Source organism: Onthophagus taurus, chromosome 8, assembly GCF_036711975.1.
Source record: "Onthophagus taurus isolate NC chromosome 8, IU_Otau_3.0, whole genome shotgun sequence".
In the NCBI taxonomy this organism is placed as follows: domain Eukaryota; kingdom Metazoa; phylum Arthropoda; class Insecta; order Coleoptera; family Scarabaeidae; genus Onthophagus; species Onthophagus taurus.
In genome coordinates, this window is record NC_091973.1 from 7,711,775 (window position 1) to 7,731,982 (window position 20,208).

The 20,208-nt window shown below is 36.0% G+C and overlaps 1 protein-coding gene across 2 annotated transcripts; it reads right to left on the bottom strand.

The window, feature by feature from the left end:
- Positions 1–5,248: 5,248 nt before the first annotated feature.
- LOC111419542 (uncharacterized) lies at positions 5,249–18,198 on the bottom strand. Of its 2 annotated transcripts, none has more exons than XM_023052373.2 (4): positions 17,826–18,198; positions 5,936–6,759; positions 5,631–5,883; positions 5,249–5,576 (listed from the first exon to the last, which is right to left on the bottom strand). In XM_023052373.2, exons 1-4 carry the CDS (start codon positions 17,983–17,985, stop codon positions 5,419–5,421), a joined length of 1,395 nt encoding a protein of 464 aa, XP_022908141.1. In that variant the 5' UTR covers positions 17,986–18,198; the 3' UTR covers positions 5,249–5,418. The 2 variants fall into 2 exon arrangements, with proteins under 2 accessions (XP_022908141.1, XP_022908148.1); XM_023052380.2 differs by lacking the exon at positions 17,826–18,198 and adding an exon at positions 17,093–17,781.
- Positions 18,199–20,208: the final 2,010 nt, after the last annotated feature.

A 20,208-nucleotide genomic window follows, 5' to 3' on the forward strand; every position in this document is an offset into this window, starting at 1 on the left:
TTTTAGTGCTGAGCACCAAATTATGGTTCCGTGAGCTACCATGGCTCTTATCACAGAAGTGTACGTACCTTGGATTTAATCCCCATGTAGTCCCAATTGCCTTTCGACACTGGGTGAATGCAATCGTTGCTTTTTTGGTTTTGTAACTAATGTGTGATTTCCAACTCAGTCCTTTATCCAAGATTACACCAAGGTATTTCACTTCTGGAGCAAAGGTTAATGAACTATTACAGAAATGAGGTGGTAATCTCAGAACAATCTCAGTCTTTTTAGGATTTACAGAGAGAGTGTTCTCATCACACCGTTTGCGGCTTCACAATTAATACCATGACAACCCAAATCATACCAACAAACTGCAGAAATCATCCATTCTCTATATAGTTATAAGTTTAACCAAGGTCATTTGCGCTCAGAAGAACTTGACGAAATAGCGAATATCTATGGAAATGATAAATTTTGATTTTGAACTTTAGAAAAAGACTTGATCTGCTTGCTTTAAAAGGAGAAATTCGCACCAGATGGAAATATAAGCAAAGAACGCGTTAGTTTTCTACCATGTTGAAATGCTGATGGTTCACAAAAATTAAAATTGTTAGTGATAGAAAAGGCAAAAAATTTGAGGGCTTGTGAAAACGTAAATATACCTGTTGAATATAAATTATCTGCCTATGCATGGATGACTACAGCAATTTTCATAGACTGGTTTCATGGCTCTTTTATTCGTCATGTTAAAAGTTATTTTAAAATACCTGAAAGAGCATGATTCAAACCATGGAACTATAGAAGTGCGATCGGAAAAGTTTTTAGCCCATATTGTATCTAATAATGAAGAAGACGCTGTACGGCAATTATGCAATACTTGGGAAAGAATCTCCCTCGAAGCCTTGGAGAAGTGCTGGCACAAAATTATGATTGATGTGGCAAATACCAACCTAGATACTGAATACAACGCTGAAGATCTGATCCCTCTGAGTCAATTACGGCGCAATCTGGGTTCTTTGAATGAAACTGCCGCACAGTTAAGCCTGAAATTGTTCGTTTAGTATTTTTTTTGTTAATGATTCGTAAATATAAGTACGAAGGCTTTCACGGCCGGTGTTAATTAAACTAAAACTAGAACTAATACTAGCACTATCACTAGAACTAACACTAACACTAGACCTAGAACTAGAAACTTTTGGGTTAAGTCGTGCGTATTATGAAAAAATGTTTCAAAGACTCCACACATTTTGTAGAATTAATTAAGCTTATGAAGGTATGAAGCTAGACCCTCAGAATATGCTGGTAAGTTTCGACGTGGAATCTCTATTCATCAGAGTACCAGTCAAAGATGCCGTGGATGCTCTTCGCCAGAAACTCATCCCGGAGGGTTTGCCCAAGTATGTCCCAGGACTAGTGGAGTACTGCCTATCGTCGACATATTTCAGGTGGAAGGGGGAACTCTACGAGCAATGCGAAGGGGCAGCCATGGGATCACCTCTGTTTCCTGTGATAGCCAATTTTTATATGGAGATGCTTGAAGAGGAAGCATTAAAGAAGAGTCCTTGGAAACCGAAGCTATAACTTCGTTACGTCGATGACACTTTCGTGATCTGACAACATGGAAAAGAGCAACTACAGGAATTTCTAGACCACCTCAATGATAAAATTTACCATAGAAACAGAAACTGCAAAACAGTTGCCATTCCTGGATGTGTTAGTCACTAGGAAGATAGATGGGGGCAGTATATCGAAAGAAGTCGCATACGAATAGATACCTGCAGGCTTCATCCCACCACCACCCACAACAGAAAAGGTCCGTAATTCAAGTCTTATTCCAGCGAGCAGAGAGGATATGCGATAAAGAGAACCTAAGAAAAGAAGAAAGATTCCTAGAAGATGTCCTGCAGAAGAATGGCTATACGATGAGAATATCTGACGAGCCACCAAACCACGTAAACAGTAGGATGACTCGGTAAGTACGACACCATCCGGTTTTATCTGCCTTCCTTATGTTTCAGGTGTGACGGAGCGAATTGCAAGGCGTCTGAAGAAGAATGATATAGTGGTACGACACGGTACGGTCAGCAAAATACAAAACGCTCTTCCGATAGCCAAAGGCAAACTAACCCTATTACAGGGAGCGGGAGTCTATCTAATATTGCGTTGGCCAAACTGGACGTAACATCAAGTGCCGCATCAAGGAACACGAGAGGGATGTCCGACTAAGGAAGATCCAACAATCTGCAGTCGCAGAGCATTGCCACAAAGGAGGACACAACATAGAGTTTGACAAAACCATAGTGCTAGCAAGAAATGGACATTACTTCCAAAAAGCGATAGGGATTCATCGACATGGGAATAACATGAATAGAGAAGATGGTTGGGAACTCAGCCGCACATGGAAGATGTTAGTGAACTCAACGAAGCCTTATCCACCCGGATTTGACAAAAACAACTTAGTTGACAATTAGACACTAATTAGTTATTCATGGGACTCACTTCCCAGGAAGCCTGATGATGAGGGCCGATAATGCCACAGCGGGCTATTCCTGCAAGGCAAAGCGCCCCTCAAATACGGATTGGAGTGTGGCAAAGTCGTCACACTCCAATCCGTATTTGAGGGGCGCTTTGCCACACGTAGAAAAGTCGTCACTTACACATCCGTGGACCAGGCAATTCAAACGTTTAAGCCGTTCAAATCGCCTGGAGAAGACAATATCTTTCCTGCTTTGTTACAGCAGGGGAGGTCTTTGTTGTTGCCAATTTTGGTAAAAATTTTCAGAGCGAGTGTCGCCTGGAAATATGTGCCGGCAGAATGGACTAAGGTACGGGTATCTTACAGACCCAAAGCGGGCCGTTCGGTCCCTACTTCTAATGCCTTTCGACCCATCAGCCTAACGTCATTTCTGCTGAAACCCTTGAAAAAGTTCTGGAACGGTATATCCGTACGGTGCCATTGGTATCTGGTCCACTGAGTCGCCACCAGTATGCTTATCAAGCGGGAAAATCAGCAGAATTGGCTCTACACAACTTAGTTGGTAGAGTATCCAGGACGCTGCAGGATAAAGAAATCTTGGTTTGTGCGTTTCTGGATATAGAGGGAGCGTTCAACAACGCAATACCACAATCTCTTGAAAGAGCTGCTCTTGACAGGGGAGTGGAAGCAACTATAGCGGGTTGGATCCGCAATATGCTAGATAGTAGAATAGTTTCTACTTCACTCCACGGTGATACGATACGCTTCAGGCCGGGAGGTGGCTGCCCGCAGGGAGGGGTGTTATCTCCCCTGCTTTGGTCCCTCCTAGTTGACGATCTGATTGCGTTAGTCGAAGCCGTTGGTGTGGAAATACAAGCTTATGCTGATGACATTGTCGTTATGGTCAAAGGAACCTGTTTGCCGAGGATATCTAAAGTCCTCCAGGTGACCCTAGATACCATTTGCGCTTGGTGTAAGGGATAGAACCTCTCAATAAACCCGCAAAAGACAATTGTTGTACCCTTCACCAGGAAGCGAAAGTTGGATGGACTAATCCGCCCAACTATCCAAGGTGAAGAAATTCCTTTCTCAAAGGAAGTCAAATATCTAGGAGTAATCCTAGACAAAACCCTGTCATGGAATGGACATTTGCAGGGAGTTTTGCACAAAGCTAGACTATCCTTGTGGACTTGTCGCAGTCTTTGTGGAAAAAATTGGGGTCTTACCCCTGAAAGACTGTACTGGCTCTATGTGACTGTGGTTAGACCTATGATCACATACGGAGCAGCAGCCTGGTATAGGAAAGTCCGACAGACTTCAGTTATCAGTAAACTTTCACGAATTCAACGAGTAGCTGGATTGGCAATCTCTGGTGCGATAGGCACAACGCCAACTCTAGCAATGGAGGTTCTGCTTGGCCTATCTCCTCTGCATTTGCATATAGAGAAAGTGGCTAGAACAACCATTTATAGATTTAAGCAATATGCTCAAAACTGTTCCGACATGTCCTACCAATGGGCTGCGGAAGACATTATAAGCACTGATACTGTGCTATCAATGCCGTCAGATTTGACGGTATCACTATCAGTGATTAACGCTCGATACCAGATTGTACTGTCTGAGCGGCAGTCCTGGATCGAAAATGAAAATTCTCTCGTTCGGGCAGACATTTGCTTGTACACAGATGGATCAAAAACACCTGAAGGGGTAGGAGCAGGAGTATACTGCCAGACACCTCGAATTAAGCAAGCCTACAGCCTGGGTACGTACTGTACTGTATTCCAGGCGGAAGTATTTGCTATTGACATGGGTGCTAAAATCCTTCTTGAAATAGGGGTGAAGAACATGACAGTACGAATTTTCTCAGACAGTCAAGCCGCTCTCCAGGCGCTGCAAGCCGTGAAAACGGTGTCGGCTCTGGTTAATGATTGTAAGAGAACATTAAACACACTGAGTTGTGATAACAGAGTCTCTCTGATCTGGGTCCCGGGTCACTCTGGGGTTGCTGGCAATGAAGCGGCAGATAAGCTAGCACGAGATGGCAGCGCTGAAGCGTTTGTGGGACCGGAACCAGCAGTTGGTGTATCATTTGCGATGGCCAAATATAGGATTGGACTGTGGGCTGAAGAGAGACTTCGCCTACTGTGGACCAGTTCTCCTGGAATGAGACATGCTAAGGTGTTTATTAACATCGCCACTGTCAAACCCGGGAATATTTTAGGACTTGCCCGTAGTATCATAAAAGTTCTAATGGGTGTTTTTACTGGGCACTGCCGATTAAAAGCACACCTCAACTTGTTGGGTTTAGCCGACGATGTTGAATGCCGACTATGTGCGGAGGAAGCAGAGACGGTTGAGCATGTTTTATGCCACTGCCCTGCTGTTAACCGTATCAGATTCTCGATTTTTGGGTCGCAGTTTATCTCCTCAAAAGATCTGAATGACCTTTCGCCGAGCAAGGTATTAATGTTCGTTAAGAGCATTGGACTGCACGGTGAAATTTGATAACGATATCTATCGGGGTACAATAGATCCTTAGGGTCGCGGTGCAAGGTTAGTTGGTCCGCCTACCCGATATGTATTCTATGTAATGTAGTTATTCATGTATTTATTGTCAAATTTTAACCGAATTCGCCACTTCGAAGTTGTTTCTGAAGTAGGTTGCAACATGGCATCCGAAACGTCAAACATTTTTTCAAAAAACGCACGGCTTAACCCGAAAGTTTCTAGGTCTAGTTCTTTTATGCTTGGTCCAAGTTTTATCAAATAATAAAGAAACAACCAATAGAATTAGAGTATAAAATATTATTTCGTTTTTTATTAGATATAAAAAATTATAATATACATATAATATTCATTTTTCGTTATTTATTTTAAATATATTTATTATATAGTTATTACAAGTATCTTTGGAATAGAATGTATTGACAGGAATGTAAATACTCTCCAACGTGAAGAGCTCACACCGCCAGGGGGAGCCTTTCCCGCTTCTTGCGTTGCACCCTTCTGCCAATATGCAGAATCACTTGACCCACCTTTATCTGTTTGAAGACTGTTATCGCTTCTTGATGTGACATTCCTGGTAATGGTTTACCGTTTACAGCCAATATTTCATCACCTAAATATATAACAATTGATAACTAAATTTATCTTAAAAAATTGTTGTTATTACCTTCTTTTAAATATCCACAATCTGCTGCTTGACCGTTGGGGAAAATTGTTTTGACATAAATTCCCATGCTGCCTCTTGGAGAATCCCTTCCTCCCACAACGCTAAAACCAAGGGCTTTTAAACCGGGCCCTTTTTGGAAGACAACTTGTTTTATGGTAAAGGCAACACCACCTCCTCTTGGTAGCGTGCAAAATTTGCTTTCTTCCTCCTCCTCTTCTTCCTCGTTTTCTTCTTCTAGTTCTTCTAGATAACTCTAAAAATTATAAAATAAAATAAATTACTTACGTAAGTTTTTAGATAATCACCTGATTAAAACTTTTATTCAGATCTACGTTTTGACCATTTTTGCAATTACGTTCCTTTTTATTTTCTGGAGAAACATTTTTCAAAGGGGTGGAATAACTTTTATTTTTGGCCGGCGATTGTGACCTCGCTCTTTCTGGATGTTTCATTAACCTAGCCTTTGGTATTTTATTTTTGACGTCGTCTCGTTGTGGAATTTTTTGGTTTTGGTGTTTTGGCTCGAATTCGTAAGGGACGGAACTCGATCCCGAATCAACGGGAGTTTTGGTCCGGTTTTGATAATGATAGCTAACTAAACCTTCAACAACGGACCACCTCCTCGAGTTTCCAGTTTGGTTGGAGCACCAAGTATCGTCATCGTAATCCGGTTCCGGTTCAAATGGGGCTTTATCGGCTTCGTTTCCTTCATAGCTATGGTAACCATGATCTTTGGTAACAGTCTTAGGCAAATCTCTAGTTCGTTGTCTACCTCTTTCTTTTTTATCGTTTGGCGATGGAACGTAAAACGTCGGTTGTTGATCGTGAGTTGGGCTGTTGAAAACTTCGTGGACGGAAACTGCGCGTCTCTTTCTTAGGCCCACATGTATACGGTTCAATTTCGATCTTATAACTTCTTGGACGCTACTTTTTTTCGTAGAATTTGGAATTCGCAATGATGTGCTTATTTGGGGAAGACTGACTAGAATTGGAGAGCTGTGAGTATCATCTAAAAGTGAATCTCTGCATGGTTCTGGAGGTGCTGGAGTACTAGGGGACCTTAAAGACGAACAGCATCGCCGCAATTTTCGCCATCTTTGCGATATCGTCCCGTTCCAACTCCTCAAATCTACAACAAATATAAAAAAGTATAAAATTAAAAAAAAATTTGATTTTGTGCGCGACAGCTGCGCCATTAAATTTATAAGGGCTCTATGCAGCTGCCTTTGATAATAAATTAACGACTTTTAAATAAGCCGGGAGCCCGAGGCATTTATTTTTCCTCTCGATCCTCGGTACCAAGCTGTTTATTTTCTATAGTAAATAAGTTGTAAGGGAACGATGTAAATGTTTACGTTACACCTTCGGCTTCTGCTTCGAAAATAACTCGTCCACGCCGTTTAAGAACTCCACATCTTTCGGAAGTGTAGTGGGAAATAGGAAACACCAACATTATAAATTTAATCGTTTTCATCAACAAATTTAACATGGTTTTAAGCACGTATATTGATTATGAGCGTCCATAATCACGTATTGTAATCGTGTAAATATTTGACCTTGTATGACTACACGTTTTATTTTTTTAAGCTATTTCTTGATAAGTTTCGTGGAACAAGAGTAACGGCGATAATAAATTACTACCATTAATAGAGGAACCTAGAAAACCAATTTTAAGAGTACAAAGGTGAGAATTGGAGTTTCGAAGAATAGCTTGTATCACATGAACCTGACTTTACAATCGAAGAAAGTTAATTACAAAAATTCGTGTAAAAACTTATGTATATATTGTATATAAGCGTTGCCAGAAGATTTCTAATGATTTGCAAAGATATCCAGATATTTTAAAAAAATCTTATACAATTTCAAATCATTGCTAAAAAATGTCTAAATATTTTATTAAAGACATATAGGAACTTTTAAGGTACTTCTAAGCATTGCCAGAAGAATTCTAAAGATATCTAAAGAAATTCAAAAACGTAAAGATTTTTATACATAATGTCTAAATATTTCATGAGGTTTCCAGCTGTTGCCAGAAAATTTCTGGGTAATTAAGATATTTCAAGAAGATTTATTTATTTATTTATATAGAAATATATCAAACTAAGCAAAAGTGAAAAAGCCAGTCTGGGAGGCGAGTCGCTGACTATGAAGGCGTTAACAGGATGCCCCAAGAGGGAGTGCTATCACCTCTATTATGGTGCCTGGTAGTTGATGACTTGATGAACACCCTAACTAAAAACGGATTTAAGATTCAAGGGTATCCTGATGACCTGGTAATCACAATTCGAGATAAATATGATACAATCATAACTCAACTAATGCAGAAAGCCCTACTACTCACCAGTACTTGGTGTAGAAGTAATGGGCATCAATCCCAATAGAATCGAAATAGTCCCTTTCACTCGGAGAAGGAAGTTACAAATAAAAGCACCATTGAAAGAACTATTAACCTCAAACAGAAGTTAAATACCTAGGGGTAATAACTAAACTGGAACTCACACTTAGACAAGGTGAGGAAAAAGGCCATCATGGCAAACCAGATCTGCCGCAGGCTCCTAGAAAGGAACTGGTGTCTCAAACCACCTATGGTCGCCTACGCCTCATTGGTTTGGTGGCCAAAAACAAAGCATAAGACAGCAAAACAGCTGGCACAAATGCGACAGCTTCAAATACCTTATCACTGAAAACAGTTTCTTCACTCAAGTTGATGCAGGATAACCTCAGAAAACACCTCGAAATCCTCAAGGACCCATCATCGTCTTAATCACCTGATTGAAATTAAAACGGATCTTATACCGATTGAATACAATTTGAACCAGCCGTATAAGGTCATATTTAGAAGCCTCAACTAAAAAGATGAGCCCTAGCCTGGTACACCGATGCTTCAAAGACAGTTAGATCCGGAGTAGGCATGAGCATCAGTGGACCAAATAGCCACATTAAACTGCCCCTCAGCTCGGACATAACAATTTTCCAAGCAGAAGTTCTTGCTATAAACTTCTGCACCGCTTTGAACCTACAGAAGGGACAGAAAGGTGCATCCATAAACATTTTCACAGACAGTCAGGCCGCCTTAAAGGCAATTCAGGTGTGACTCCGCACTGATCAGAAAGTGTACCAGCAACCTGAGAGAAGAGGCAATGATGTTACTCTATGGTGGGTTCCAGGTCACAGCAACATTGAGGGCAATGAGAAGACGGACAAGCTGGCCAAAGAGGCAGCGAACTTTTGATCTAAAAGTTTTTTGTAATATGCTCAAAATCGATCAGAAGAGAGGGGTTTTTGAAAACTGACGGACTTCAAATTGACGTGCGTTTTAATTGGTTTTCTTGTTCTCGTAGCCAAAATATTGCATTAACAGGACGTTTAGTGAAGGCCAAAGCTCATGAAATAGCACAAAAATTAAATGTTGCCAACTTTCGGTTAGCTGGAAAAATGGCGTAAGAAACACGCCTTAAGTTGTAAGTGTATTTCCAGATAATGAGCTGATGTCAATCCTTGTCACTCCTTGGGTATCGGCCAAATATGGTCAAAATCCAAAAATTTTATTATTTTTTGGACAACACATTGTCCCACCCTCATGAGGCAAAGCTACAAACCATAAAAATTACTAGACCAGGGGATCATACAGAATTTTAAATTCTATTATCGAGGGATAATACTTAAGGAAGATCTGCTTCAGAGTTAGCGGAGTCCATAAATGTTTTAGAAGCACTTTATTGCATTAAAACAGTCAACGATACAAAATTGCTTCAAAAAAGGTGGTTTTCAGAAAAATAATGGCGATTTTACATCATTCGAATGGGATCCAGAAGATTACCTGCCTTTATTTTGAGGGGTTGAGAAAAATATGGCGATTGTGTGAGAGCATAGTTAATTCGCTCCGCTAAATTTTCCATTTATACGTAGTTTAAAGCATTATTGTGAAATTTATTCGAGTCGACGGAAAAATGGGTGACAAGAGAAGGTGGTCCAGTTGGAGAAGGACAACAGCAGAAACCAGCGGAGGTGGAGCTACGAAATAAGAAATTAGTGATCCTGCACCAGAAGAAGAAGCAGGAATGCAACTGTCAAATTGCTACCCACCATACGTTAGTAGCTAATAGTTGTTTAAAATAGCAAATAATTACAGTTTTAGTGAGCAAACTGGTATGCTCTTGACGTTGGGTAAGTGTTTAGACAATTCTAACACAGCGGCGAGACGATATTGTAAAACGTGAATCAGAGCTCACTTTTTACTATGTAAGAGTGCATAGAAGAGTGCAGCACCGTGGAACAAAATAAACAGAGGAGGAGTACAGAGCAAGGAGGAAGGAAGAAAACTGCACCCACAGCCCAAAAAAGAAAGAAGCAGGAATTAGAGAAACTAAGAACACAGTTGGACACGAGGAAATTTTACCAGAATGTGAATAGGAAAGGATCTAAATCTAGGATTATACTAAACAATGACTAAGGGTGACGAATTCTCATGGAGCAAGGCGAAATACTGAAAAGATGGATAGATTATTATGAAACAAGTCAAAACAGAGTCTGATCCTCTTGAGTTTTGTGATCTGATTCATTTTGATGGCTTCTACAACATGGCAACCATTATGGATGGCCTTCGCAAATGGCCTGACTAACTATTTCTGCAATACCACGGGCATTGACAATGCTCTTTTATAATATGTCTAGGAATCGTTGCCCTACTTCTAAATTGGTCTTACTGCCATAATTCAATAGCTGGATACAATACCGGGTGTTTCTGTAAGTCGTGGCATAATTTTAATCACAAATACTAGTGTGAAAATGATGTCGATCCCTCAAAAATAGCTAAGATATGGGCCTTAAAAGTCTTGTTAACGCAGCGGCAAGATGATATTGCAAAAAATTTCCCACGCGCAGACAACCTGACAAAAAACGAGGATCAGATCAGTTTGTACACCTGAACTAGAAGAAAACATTTTGGATTTAGTTGCAGATCGTAGTACTGTTGATATAAGAAGACATTTCGGAATATCCAAAAGTGTATCCATACCACTTGTCGACAGTGCAAGAATTAAATATTGCTGATCATCCGTTGCGAGTACAGTTTTGCCATACTATGATGTGAAAATGTACTAGTGATGTTGCGTTTTTAAGAAAAATGCTTTTTACTGATGGCCATTAATTTGAGAAATAAGAATTAAAAACTATTGATCATCCGTTCCGAGTATAGTATGGCAAAACTGAACTATGATAGAAAAATGTATTAGTGATCTTGCGTTTTAATTTTAATTTAATTAATTTGAGAAATGCTCAATATTGGACTGAACAAAATCCAGTTTTTACGCCACGTTGGATAATAACCGGACATATTGCTTTTCTTACGATTTGTTTTCATGACCAAAACGATGCGTCTAATCAAAAACCTCTAAGAATGAGAATAATTTTATAAAGAAATAGTCTTTTGGAATCAGTTAAAAAATTTAAGGGTTTACGACATAATACAAAAGTTTTCCGGAAATAACCTTTGTGAACATCCTGTATAGTATTGTTCATCTTAAACAATTTCTCATGAATTTCTACATTGCACTGTTTGCCAAATTTTATCTTTTTATAACAAACCATATTGAAAATATTTAAGAACATTTCTAAACTTTGAAGATTCATATCTTATTATTAGCCATTTATGGGTTTTGAGACACTCCGTATACAGGGTGTGTCACGTAACTGGTTCGTTAGAACTTTTTCAGATTCCACTATTCGTAGAGGTTTGAAATTTTGGTAGCATGGGTTGTTCATTCGGAACTGTCGATCTAAAATATTTTCAAGATGGCCGCCACTTCCGATCTACCGGAAGTACACCATAACTTCGTTATTTTAAATGCTATCAAATAGGTTGTTATTTGTTGTATCTTATACAGGGTATGATCAAAACTTGAATTACCGTTTCTCCATATTCAGTGAAAGTCGAAAATTTTAAATGGAACACCCCATATTTTATTAGCCTACCCGAAAAGGAATGTAATTTTATACAAATTATCTATAAACATTCCTATACTTATTTATTGTAGTTTCTCTCATATTGGGAAATTTATCAAAACATGCAAGAAATTCCGGAAACCGTTTGTATTTTTATTTTTATTAAAAGAACTACGATGGATAATCTTATACAGGTGATTTATTAGCTCACCATCAAATTTCAAGATTAAAAAAAATGAGAGCAAATCTTACAAAATCATTGATAGTTTCATGAATTGTGAGCATAAATATATCCAAAATCAATCTTATATCTCATGCAACAAAACCACTGTAGGCCAGTGTTATCTATGCGTTTATATATTTATTTATTTCGTTTATTTATTTCAGGAAGGTTGTTCTGCATAAACTTCAGGTCATGATGACTTGTTGATTAAAAGTATTTGTTTGTACGGTTCAACTAAGATTACCTTAAGACCAATATCGATTGTTTTGCTTGCATACTATTCCATGTTATTCAGAAAGTTGAGAATGGTATCGAACGTTTTGACGTTTCAACGAATGTCATCATTCGTCTGGTTAGGTCTATTTGGTCATTAAGGCACTCGATATTCTTATTCAGGAATTTAAATTTCTCAATTTCATACTTTGATTATATATAATATGGATTGAGCCAACGAGAGAGATAGCTTGCGCAAGGTGATCGAACCGAGATAGACATAGAAGCGTACTGCCATATAATGGGTGTACTGATAGAAGTGAGATAGATATAGAAGCGTACTGACATATAATATATCTATCTTTGTTACACTTTCACATTATCGCTTTCCATCTGCGTCTATTCACCTTGAGCAACATTTTTGTTAGTAGATATATTCAGTTAGCTCAATCCATATTATATATAATCAAAGATTTCATAGGATTCAGTGAGGGTCATCTTAATTCCCTTATCCATTCTGTGTAGTATTCTTACACCAGTATCTATATCAAACTTGTGTGAGTTGTTGAGAAGATGTCTTCTGAAATTAGATCTGATGCTACCCTTGTGTACGTTGACTCTCTGTTTTATTGATCTTCCCGTTTCACCAATGTATACTGCGGTAAAGTGTTGTTCTGTTCCAGTTAAGGAATGAATGTAAACCATTGACATTGTGGTTTGTGCAGGACATCATCCACGTATCTTTTCCAAATGATGATATTTTCGGTTATGTTATTTCTTGTGTGGAGCAAATTGCTTTCGAGTTCGCCAAGTGTCCACTCAAAGTCCAAAGATCTATATAATTTATTGTCGAAAATGCAAGTGTTTTGGGCTAGGCAAGTATTGAGGAGGTTTTATGGATGGTTGGCGTCTTCTAAGTCTAGTTTATTCTTAAAGTAATCATGAGTAATGGCAAGAGTCTCAGAAACCGGGATGTTTGTATACAGATTGGTGACATCAAACGAAACCAATTCAAAGTTGGCAGGGATGTGCAGATTTAACAGTTCTTCGATGAGATGTTGTCTGTTTCTTATGGTATGCATCGGTTTGAAATCTAGGTCAGTTAGTATAAATCTGTTAATAATTTTCAACCCTCTGTAGGAAGTCGATGATGTCCAGTCGAAGGTCTTTCTCTTGTAGGTTATATCTTGCTGCCGCTTCTAGTTCTATGCTCAGGTGACTCAGTCTGGGGTGGTTCGGTAGTTGTAAAGGTTATGTTGGTCAGGTTTGTTAATCTTCTTTTTTAAGTTTTTCTTCTTTATTTCTCTTTTCAGCCATAAGTTTGCCAATTTTCCTTTGTTTTCTTCTCCAATTATCCAAAACGATACCATTTTTGTGTACTTCGGCCTGTTCTATAATTTCCTGTAGTTCAGAGTAATGTAATTTATTGGTTAGTAAGTGCTATATGAACAAAAGCAATCTGTTGTTGTGGTCTATTTTAATATTCTGCTTCTTTAGTTCATTATTGATATGTTTCTCTCTTATTTGACGTTTTTGTGCATTATTTAAGTGATGAGGCAATTTGTATTTAACGTATGTTGGTATTAGCTGAATTGTATGTTGAATATGTCCATTCCTTAACCTGAGTATATTTTTTAATGATTTGTTGGAATTGTTTTAAAGTTTTTGACAACATAACCTCAAATAATATAGTTTATTATCTATGTACATCTCTAACTGTGTGTTATTAGAAACATGTCAGGTTGAAAAGATAGGTTGTTTAAGTTGTGAGCAATTTTTCTGGTACTTGTGGTCGGATTTCCACTTCTACTTGGAGATGTGCAACTTCCATAGGCATTTTAAAGGTAATGCATTTCGCACATTTCAACGTTTGTGTAATTAATTTTTAATTTTGTAATACAAATTTATTTTTGCAGGTACAAACTAATTGTTATTTTGACAGGATGTAGCTTTTGTTATAAAATTTAAAGCCTACTTGTTAATAAAATATTATTTCAAAAAATTGACCATGTTATTTAACATAAAAGTTGATTTTTCTCGAAAACGGTCAACTTTAGAGCTCATGACTCAGTACTTTTTTTGTGTAGAAAACATTGGCGGTTCTAATGGGCGTCTCAAAACCGTACTTTTTCCAGTGGCGTAGAAGTTAGGGATGTACACTGTGTTAATTAATTATCGTACCCGACGTCATTATTGCAAGTATGCAACCAATAACGCGATTTGCGTATTGCAATACGAATATTGTGATATTGGTTGCATACTTGCGAGATCAAAATCCTCTCCTCGGTTTTATTTTTTTTTAATACTTTGACTTTTTACATTCTTTCATATAAAATGATTATTAACATGATTTAAGTCCATGTTAAGTCATGTAGTAATGTAATTTATGTAGTTTTATGACGGAATAAAGAATAGGATTTTTTGAGTTCATCGGTAAAATATTTGAGATTTTAATATTGTACTTATCCAAGAATGATTTGGAGTCTTTGAGGGCTTTTTTAGTTTTTGTATGTAAGGTATTGATAGGGTTGGTTTTTATTTCTGTAAAATTATTTTGTGTTATGAAGATTTCAGTTTTTTGCTTATAAATCTTTTTGTCTATAATTACAAACTAATTGTTATTTTGACAGGAGGTAGCTTTTGTTATAAAATTTAAAGCCTACTTGTTAATAAAATATTATTTCAAAAAATTTACCATGTTATTTAACATAAAAGTTGATTTTTCTCGAAAACGGTCAACTTTAGAGCTCATGACTCAGTACCTTTTTTGTGTAGAAAACATTGGCGGTTCTAATGGGAGTCTCAAAACCGTACTTTTTCCAGTGGCGTAGAAGTTGGGGATGTACACGGTGTTAATTAATTATCGTACCCTTCGTCATTATTGCAAGTATGCAACCAATAACGCGATTTGCGTATTGTAACACGAATATTGTGATATTGGTTGCATACTTGCGAGATCAAAATCCTCTCCTCGGTTTTATTTTTTTTTAATACTTTGACTTTTTACATTTTTTCATATAAAATGATTATTAACATGATTTAAATCCATGTTAATTCATGTAGTAATGTAATTTATGTAGTTTTATGACGGAATAAAGAATAGGATTTTTTGAGTTCATCGGTAAAATAGTTGAGATTTTAATATTGTACTTATCCAAGAATGATTTGGAGTCTTTGAGAGCTTTTTTAGTTTTTGTATGTAAGGTATTGATAGGGTTGGTTTTTATTTCTGTAAAATTATTTAGTGTTATGAAGATTTCAGTTTTTTGCTTATAAATCTTTTTGTCTATAATTACTAACTAATTGTTATTTTGACAGGAGGTAGCTTTTGTTATAAAATTTAAAGCCTACTTGTTAATAAAATATTATTTCAAAAAATTGACCATGTTATTTAACATAAAAGTTGATTTTTCTCGAAAACGGTCAACTTTAGAGCTCATGACTCAGTACCTTTTTTGTGTAGAAAACATTGGTGGTTCAAATGGGAGTCTCAAAACCGTACTTTTTCCAGTGGCGTAGAAGTTAGGGATGTACACTGTGTTAATTAATTATCGTACCCGACGTCATTATTGCAAGTATGCAACCAATAACGCGATTTGCGTATTGCGTACGCGATTTGCGTATTGCAATACGAATATTGTGATATTGGTTGCATACTTGCGAGATCAAAATCTTCTCCTCGGTTTTATTTTTTTTTAATACTTTGACTTTTTACATTCTTTCATATAAAATGATTATTAACATGATTTAAATCCATGTTAATTCATGTAGTAATGTAATTTATGTAGTTTTATGACGGAATAAAGAATAGGATTTTTTGAGTTCATCGGTAAAATATTTGAGATTTTAATATTGTACTTATCCAAGAATGATTTGGAGTCTTTGAGGGCTTTTTTAGTTTTTGTATGTAAGGTATTGATAGGGTTGGTTTTTATTTCTGTAAAATTATTTTGTGTTACGAAGATTTCAGTTTTTTGCTTATAAATCTTTTTGTCTATAATTACAAACTAATTGTTATTTTGACAGGATGTAGCTTTTGTTATAAAATTTAAAGCCTACTTGTTAATAAAATATTATTTCAAAAAATTGACCATGTTATTTAACATAAAAGTTGATTTTTCTCGAAAACGATCAACTTTAGAGCTCATGACTCAGTACTTTTTTTGTGTAGAAAACATTGGCGGTTCAAATGGGAGTCTCAAAACCGTACTTTTTCCAGTGGCGTAGAAGTTAGGGATGTACGCTGTGTTAATTAATTATCGTACCCGACGTCATTATTGCAAGTATGCAACCAATAACGCGATTTGCGTATTGTAATACGAATATTGTGATATTGGTTGCATACTTGCGAGATCGTCGGTTTTATTTTTTTTAATACTTTGACATTCTTTCATATAAAATGATTATTAACATGATTTAAGTCCATGTTAATTCTATTATATATCAAAAATCATGTTTAAATGTTTAATGTGATTAAATAAAAATGTGAGAAGTAATGGTCGATTGCGCGGACATTCCATTGGTCGTAGAATATTGAATGGGTGGAAAATCGCGTAGCATTTTCAAAGGAAGAGCGGGTCGCGGGTGTGACGCCAATCTAATTTCCATACGATTTCAAAGTGTTAAGGTTCACGGCAACAAAGGAGACATTAAAGCCGCATGCAAATGCGCTAGTCACCAAGTTTTAACATAGAACGGGTGACATAACGTTTCTAGTTGGTGGCAAGGTATGCAAAAAAACTAACAATAAATAAAAAAAAATCTTCAAGTGTAAATATCATTATCAGTAGTTAAAAAAAGTCCTATGTTTGTGTGGCGATAAGAAGTCATGAAGAACGCGTTAAGAATAACAACTGCTTCTTAAATAAAGAATGCTTTTGAAAAGGTCTCTTCTATTTAAAACGCGTGGGTATATAACGTGATTCACTCTCTTCTTTCTTGCCAAGGAACTTATTCTGCTTGGTTTGAAATAAATGTGAGAGACGGTGGTGGGTTAATTAGCGTTTTGTCCGGACGTTTATTAACTTGTTGAATTGAATTGGACGATGTGGAAGGGAGGACAAAAGAAAAGAAACATTCTTACCGATCTCCGAAAACGGCTCGCACAGTACCATTGTACAACCAACACTGAACGCTACTTTGTACTTACTGCGGGTAAAACCAGGCATGACACGGCTACTGAGCATAAACAATAACTCAGGACCGACTTTAGGGTCTTACATACTTTTCTACTAACGTTAAGTATTTTTACTACGTTTCTGACCTCAATAAAATTACCGTTTATCTATTACTATTTTATTTGTAACTCTATCTATGTGTTTATTTGGTTTAATAAACGTCGTCGTTTAATCGTTGCATAACACACAATAGTCTCGACTCGATGATGAATTTATTGGGTCCGAATATAACGATTTGTCGCTTAGAAAGACGTCGTTGTTATCATTAATCAACGGTTTTAGAATACGCATTCGTAACGAAGACGTCTCGAAAACAAGATGATAAAGGCTAATTAGAGTTTGATTAAGAATGTTTCGAATTTTTTTTGATTCGAAATTGAAATGAAAAAATTTATGTAACATTTATGAAAGGAATTTCGAATTCAATCTAATAGAAAAATTGTGTGTTTTCCGAGTCAGCCAGGTGAACACCCCGCTACACGTAACGCAAACCTCCAATAAATTATTTATAAACCGTTCATAATTGCGGAGCTCCAACCGGAAACGGTTCTCTCCGGTTATTTCCTTTACTTCGATACTCATTTCAAATTCAACTCATTTCTTTCTCACTTTAATTATTTATTATTTCAAAAAATTTACCTTTATTGAACTGAAATTCCTCGCAAGATCCATTTTTTCCTTGAGTCATTAAACTTAATTTTTGAGATTCAGCTGATGCCCTTTGAGGAGTCACACCCTCTGTAGCACCCTCGGATGATGAAAGCGCGTGCGCTGATTCCGAATGCCGAAACAGAACCATCTCTGCAACTCTAATCGGGGTGTTCCAGAAAATCGTTTTCACTAAATTAAATTAAATTAAACAATCAGCACATCTTCACGAACCACACTGAATTTTTAACGCTAACATTCGCCGTCGTTGCGGTTGTCGAAGCTAAACCGAAAATAAGAGGGAGAATGAAGAGAATAATCCTAAGAGCTGCGTGCGCGCTCGAAATTACGAACAGTACTGGGCTTGGAAAGAAATATATATATATACACACGTATATATAGGGTGAAAGAGAAGGGAGGGAGTACCCGAAATAAAAACGGTTCTGCTCCCTCAAATATCCGCAGATTCCAACAATCGATATTTATTTAACTTTCAACAAAACTCAACAAAATTCAACAACATGTTTATTGATGAAAAGTAAAAAAGGTGTCGACTTCGTAGATTTCTTATCTATATTTTTTTAATTTAAATGTTTCATCACCCGATAGTCGATAAAGGAACACAAGCTAATAGAATATGTTTTAAACGTTTTTTTGATAATCGTTATGTAAATAACGTTGATAGCCTACTGAGTGTTAATTCATTTTTTCATAAAACTTAGTGATTATTTTTTTTAATCTTTGAACCCGAATATTTTAATTCTTTTTTTATTCATATTAATTTAATAATCTTCGATTGAAAAGTTGTTGTTTAAATCTCTATTTATGGTTCGAAGATGAACTTTGTAAATAAAACAGCTGTATTATTAATATTGTTATTTCGCAAACGGTGAATGAGATTATGTAAATCAAGATGCAGCAACTAAACGCATGTTTGATTATTTTTTTTAGGTGTCAATAACGTTCACCCACCGCAACTCGTTTAACTTAATTGAACATTATAAACAAAAGCTGCTATATATGGATTGTATTGCAAAATAGAATTGTTAATGAACGGTGTTGGTGGCATTATTAATTTTAACGAATGTTTAAATTTAAGAAGGAAAAATTTATTAATTTATTATAAAGAATACAAATAAATTTTTTTTGTTAATTACTTTTACATTTTACAAGAATTAAAAGTGATTTTTCAAAACGGCTTTTTGCATTAAAAAGAGGATACTTTAATTAATAATTTGCGATATTTCCACAAGGATCCTTCAAGAAATTAATTTTATAGCGAATTTTGAAAATTATCGATGAAAATTACAACATCGAAAATTTTATCAAAACTTCAAATATTGTTTTCTCAAAAACTAAAAGTAATTTTTCAAAACGTGTTGGTTCATTAGAAAGAGGACACTTTCATTAACATTTAGGGAAATTTTCATATTCATATTCCAAGAAATTAATTTTATACGAATTATTAAAATTTAATCGGCGAAAATTGCAAAATTCGAAAAAATTGTCGATCATTTCAAAAATTTACTAAAAGCGATTTTGTAAAACTGCTTTTTGCATTAAAAAGAGGATACTTTAATTAATAATTGATGATATTTCCACAAGGATCCTTCAAGAAATTAATTTTATACCGAATTTTGAAAATTATCGATGAAAATTGCAACATCGAAAATTTTATCAAAATTTCAAATATTGTTTTCTCAAAAACTAAAAGTAATTTTTCAAAACCTGTTGGTTCATTGGAAAGAGGACACTTTTATTAACATTTTGGAAAATTTTCATACTCATATTCCAAGAAATCGATTTTATACGAATTATTAAAATTTAAGCGGCGAAAATAGCAAAATTTGAAAAAATTGTCGATTATTTCAAAAATTTATTTCTCAAGAAATAAAAGTGATTTTTCAAAACGGCTTTTTGCATTAAAAAGAGGATACTTTAATTAATAATTAGTGATATTTCCACAAGGATCCTTCAAGAAATTAATTTTATAGCGAATTTTGAAAATTATCGATGAAAATTACAACATCGAAAATTTTATCAAAACATCAAATATTGTTTTCTCAAAAACTAAAAGTTATTTTTCAAATCGTGTTGGTTCATTAGAAAGAGAACACTTTGATTAACATTTTGGGAAATTTTCATACTCATATTCCAAAAAATCGATTTTATACGAATTATTAAAATTTAAGCGGCGAAAATAGCGAAATTCGAAAAAATTGTCGATCATTTCAAAAATTTTTTTCTCAAGAACTAAAAGTGATTTTTCAAAACGGCTTTTTGCATTAAAAAGAGGATACTTTAATTAATAATTAGTAATAATTTCACAAGAATCCTTCATGAAATTAATTTTATAACGAATTTTGTAAGTTAT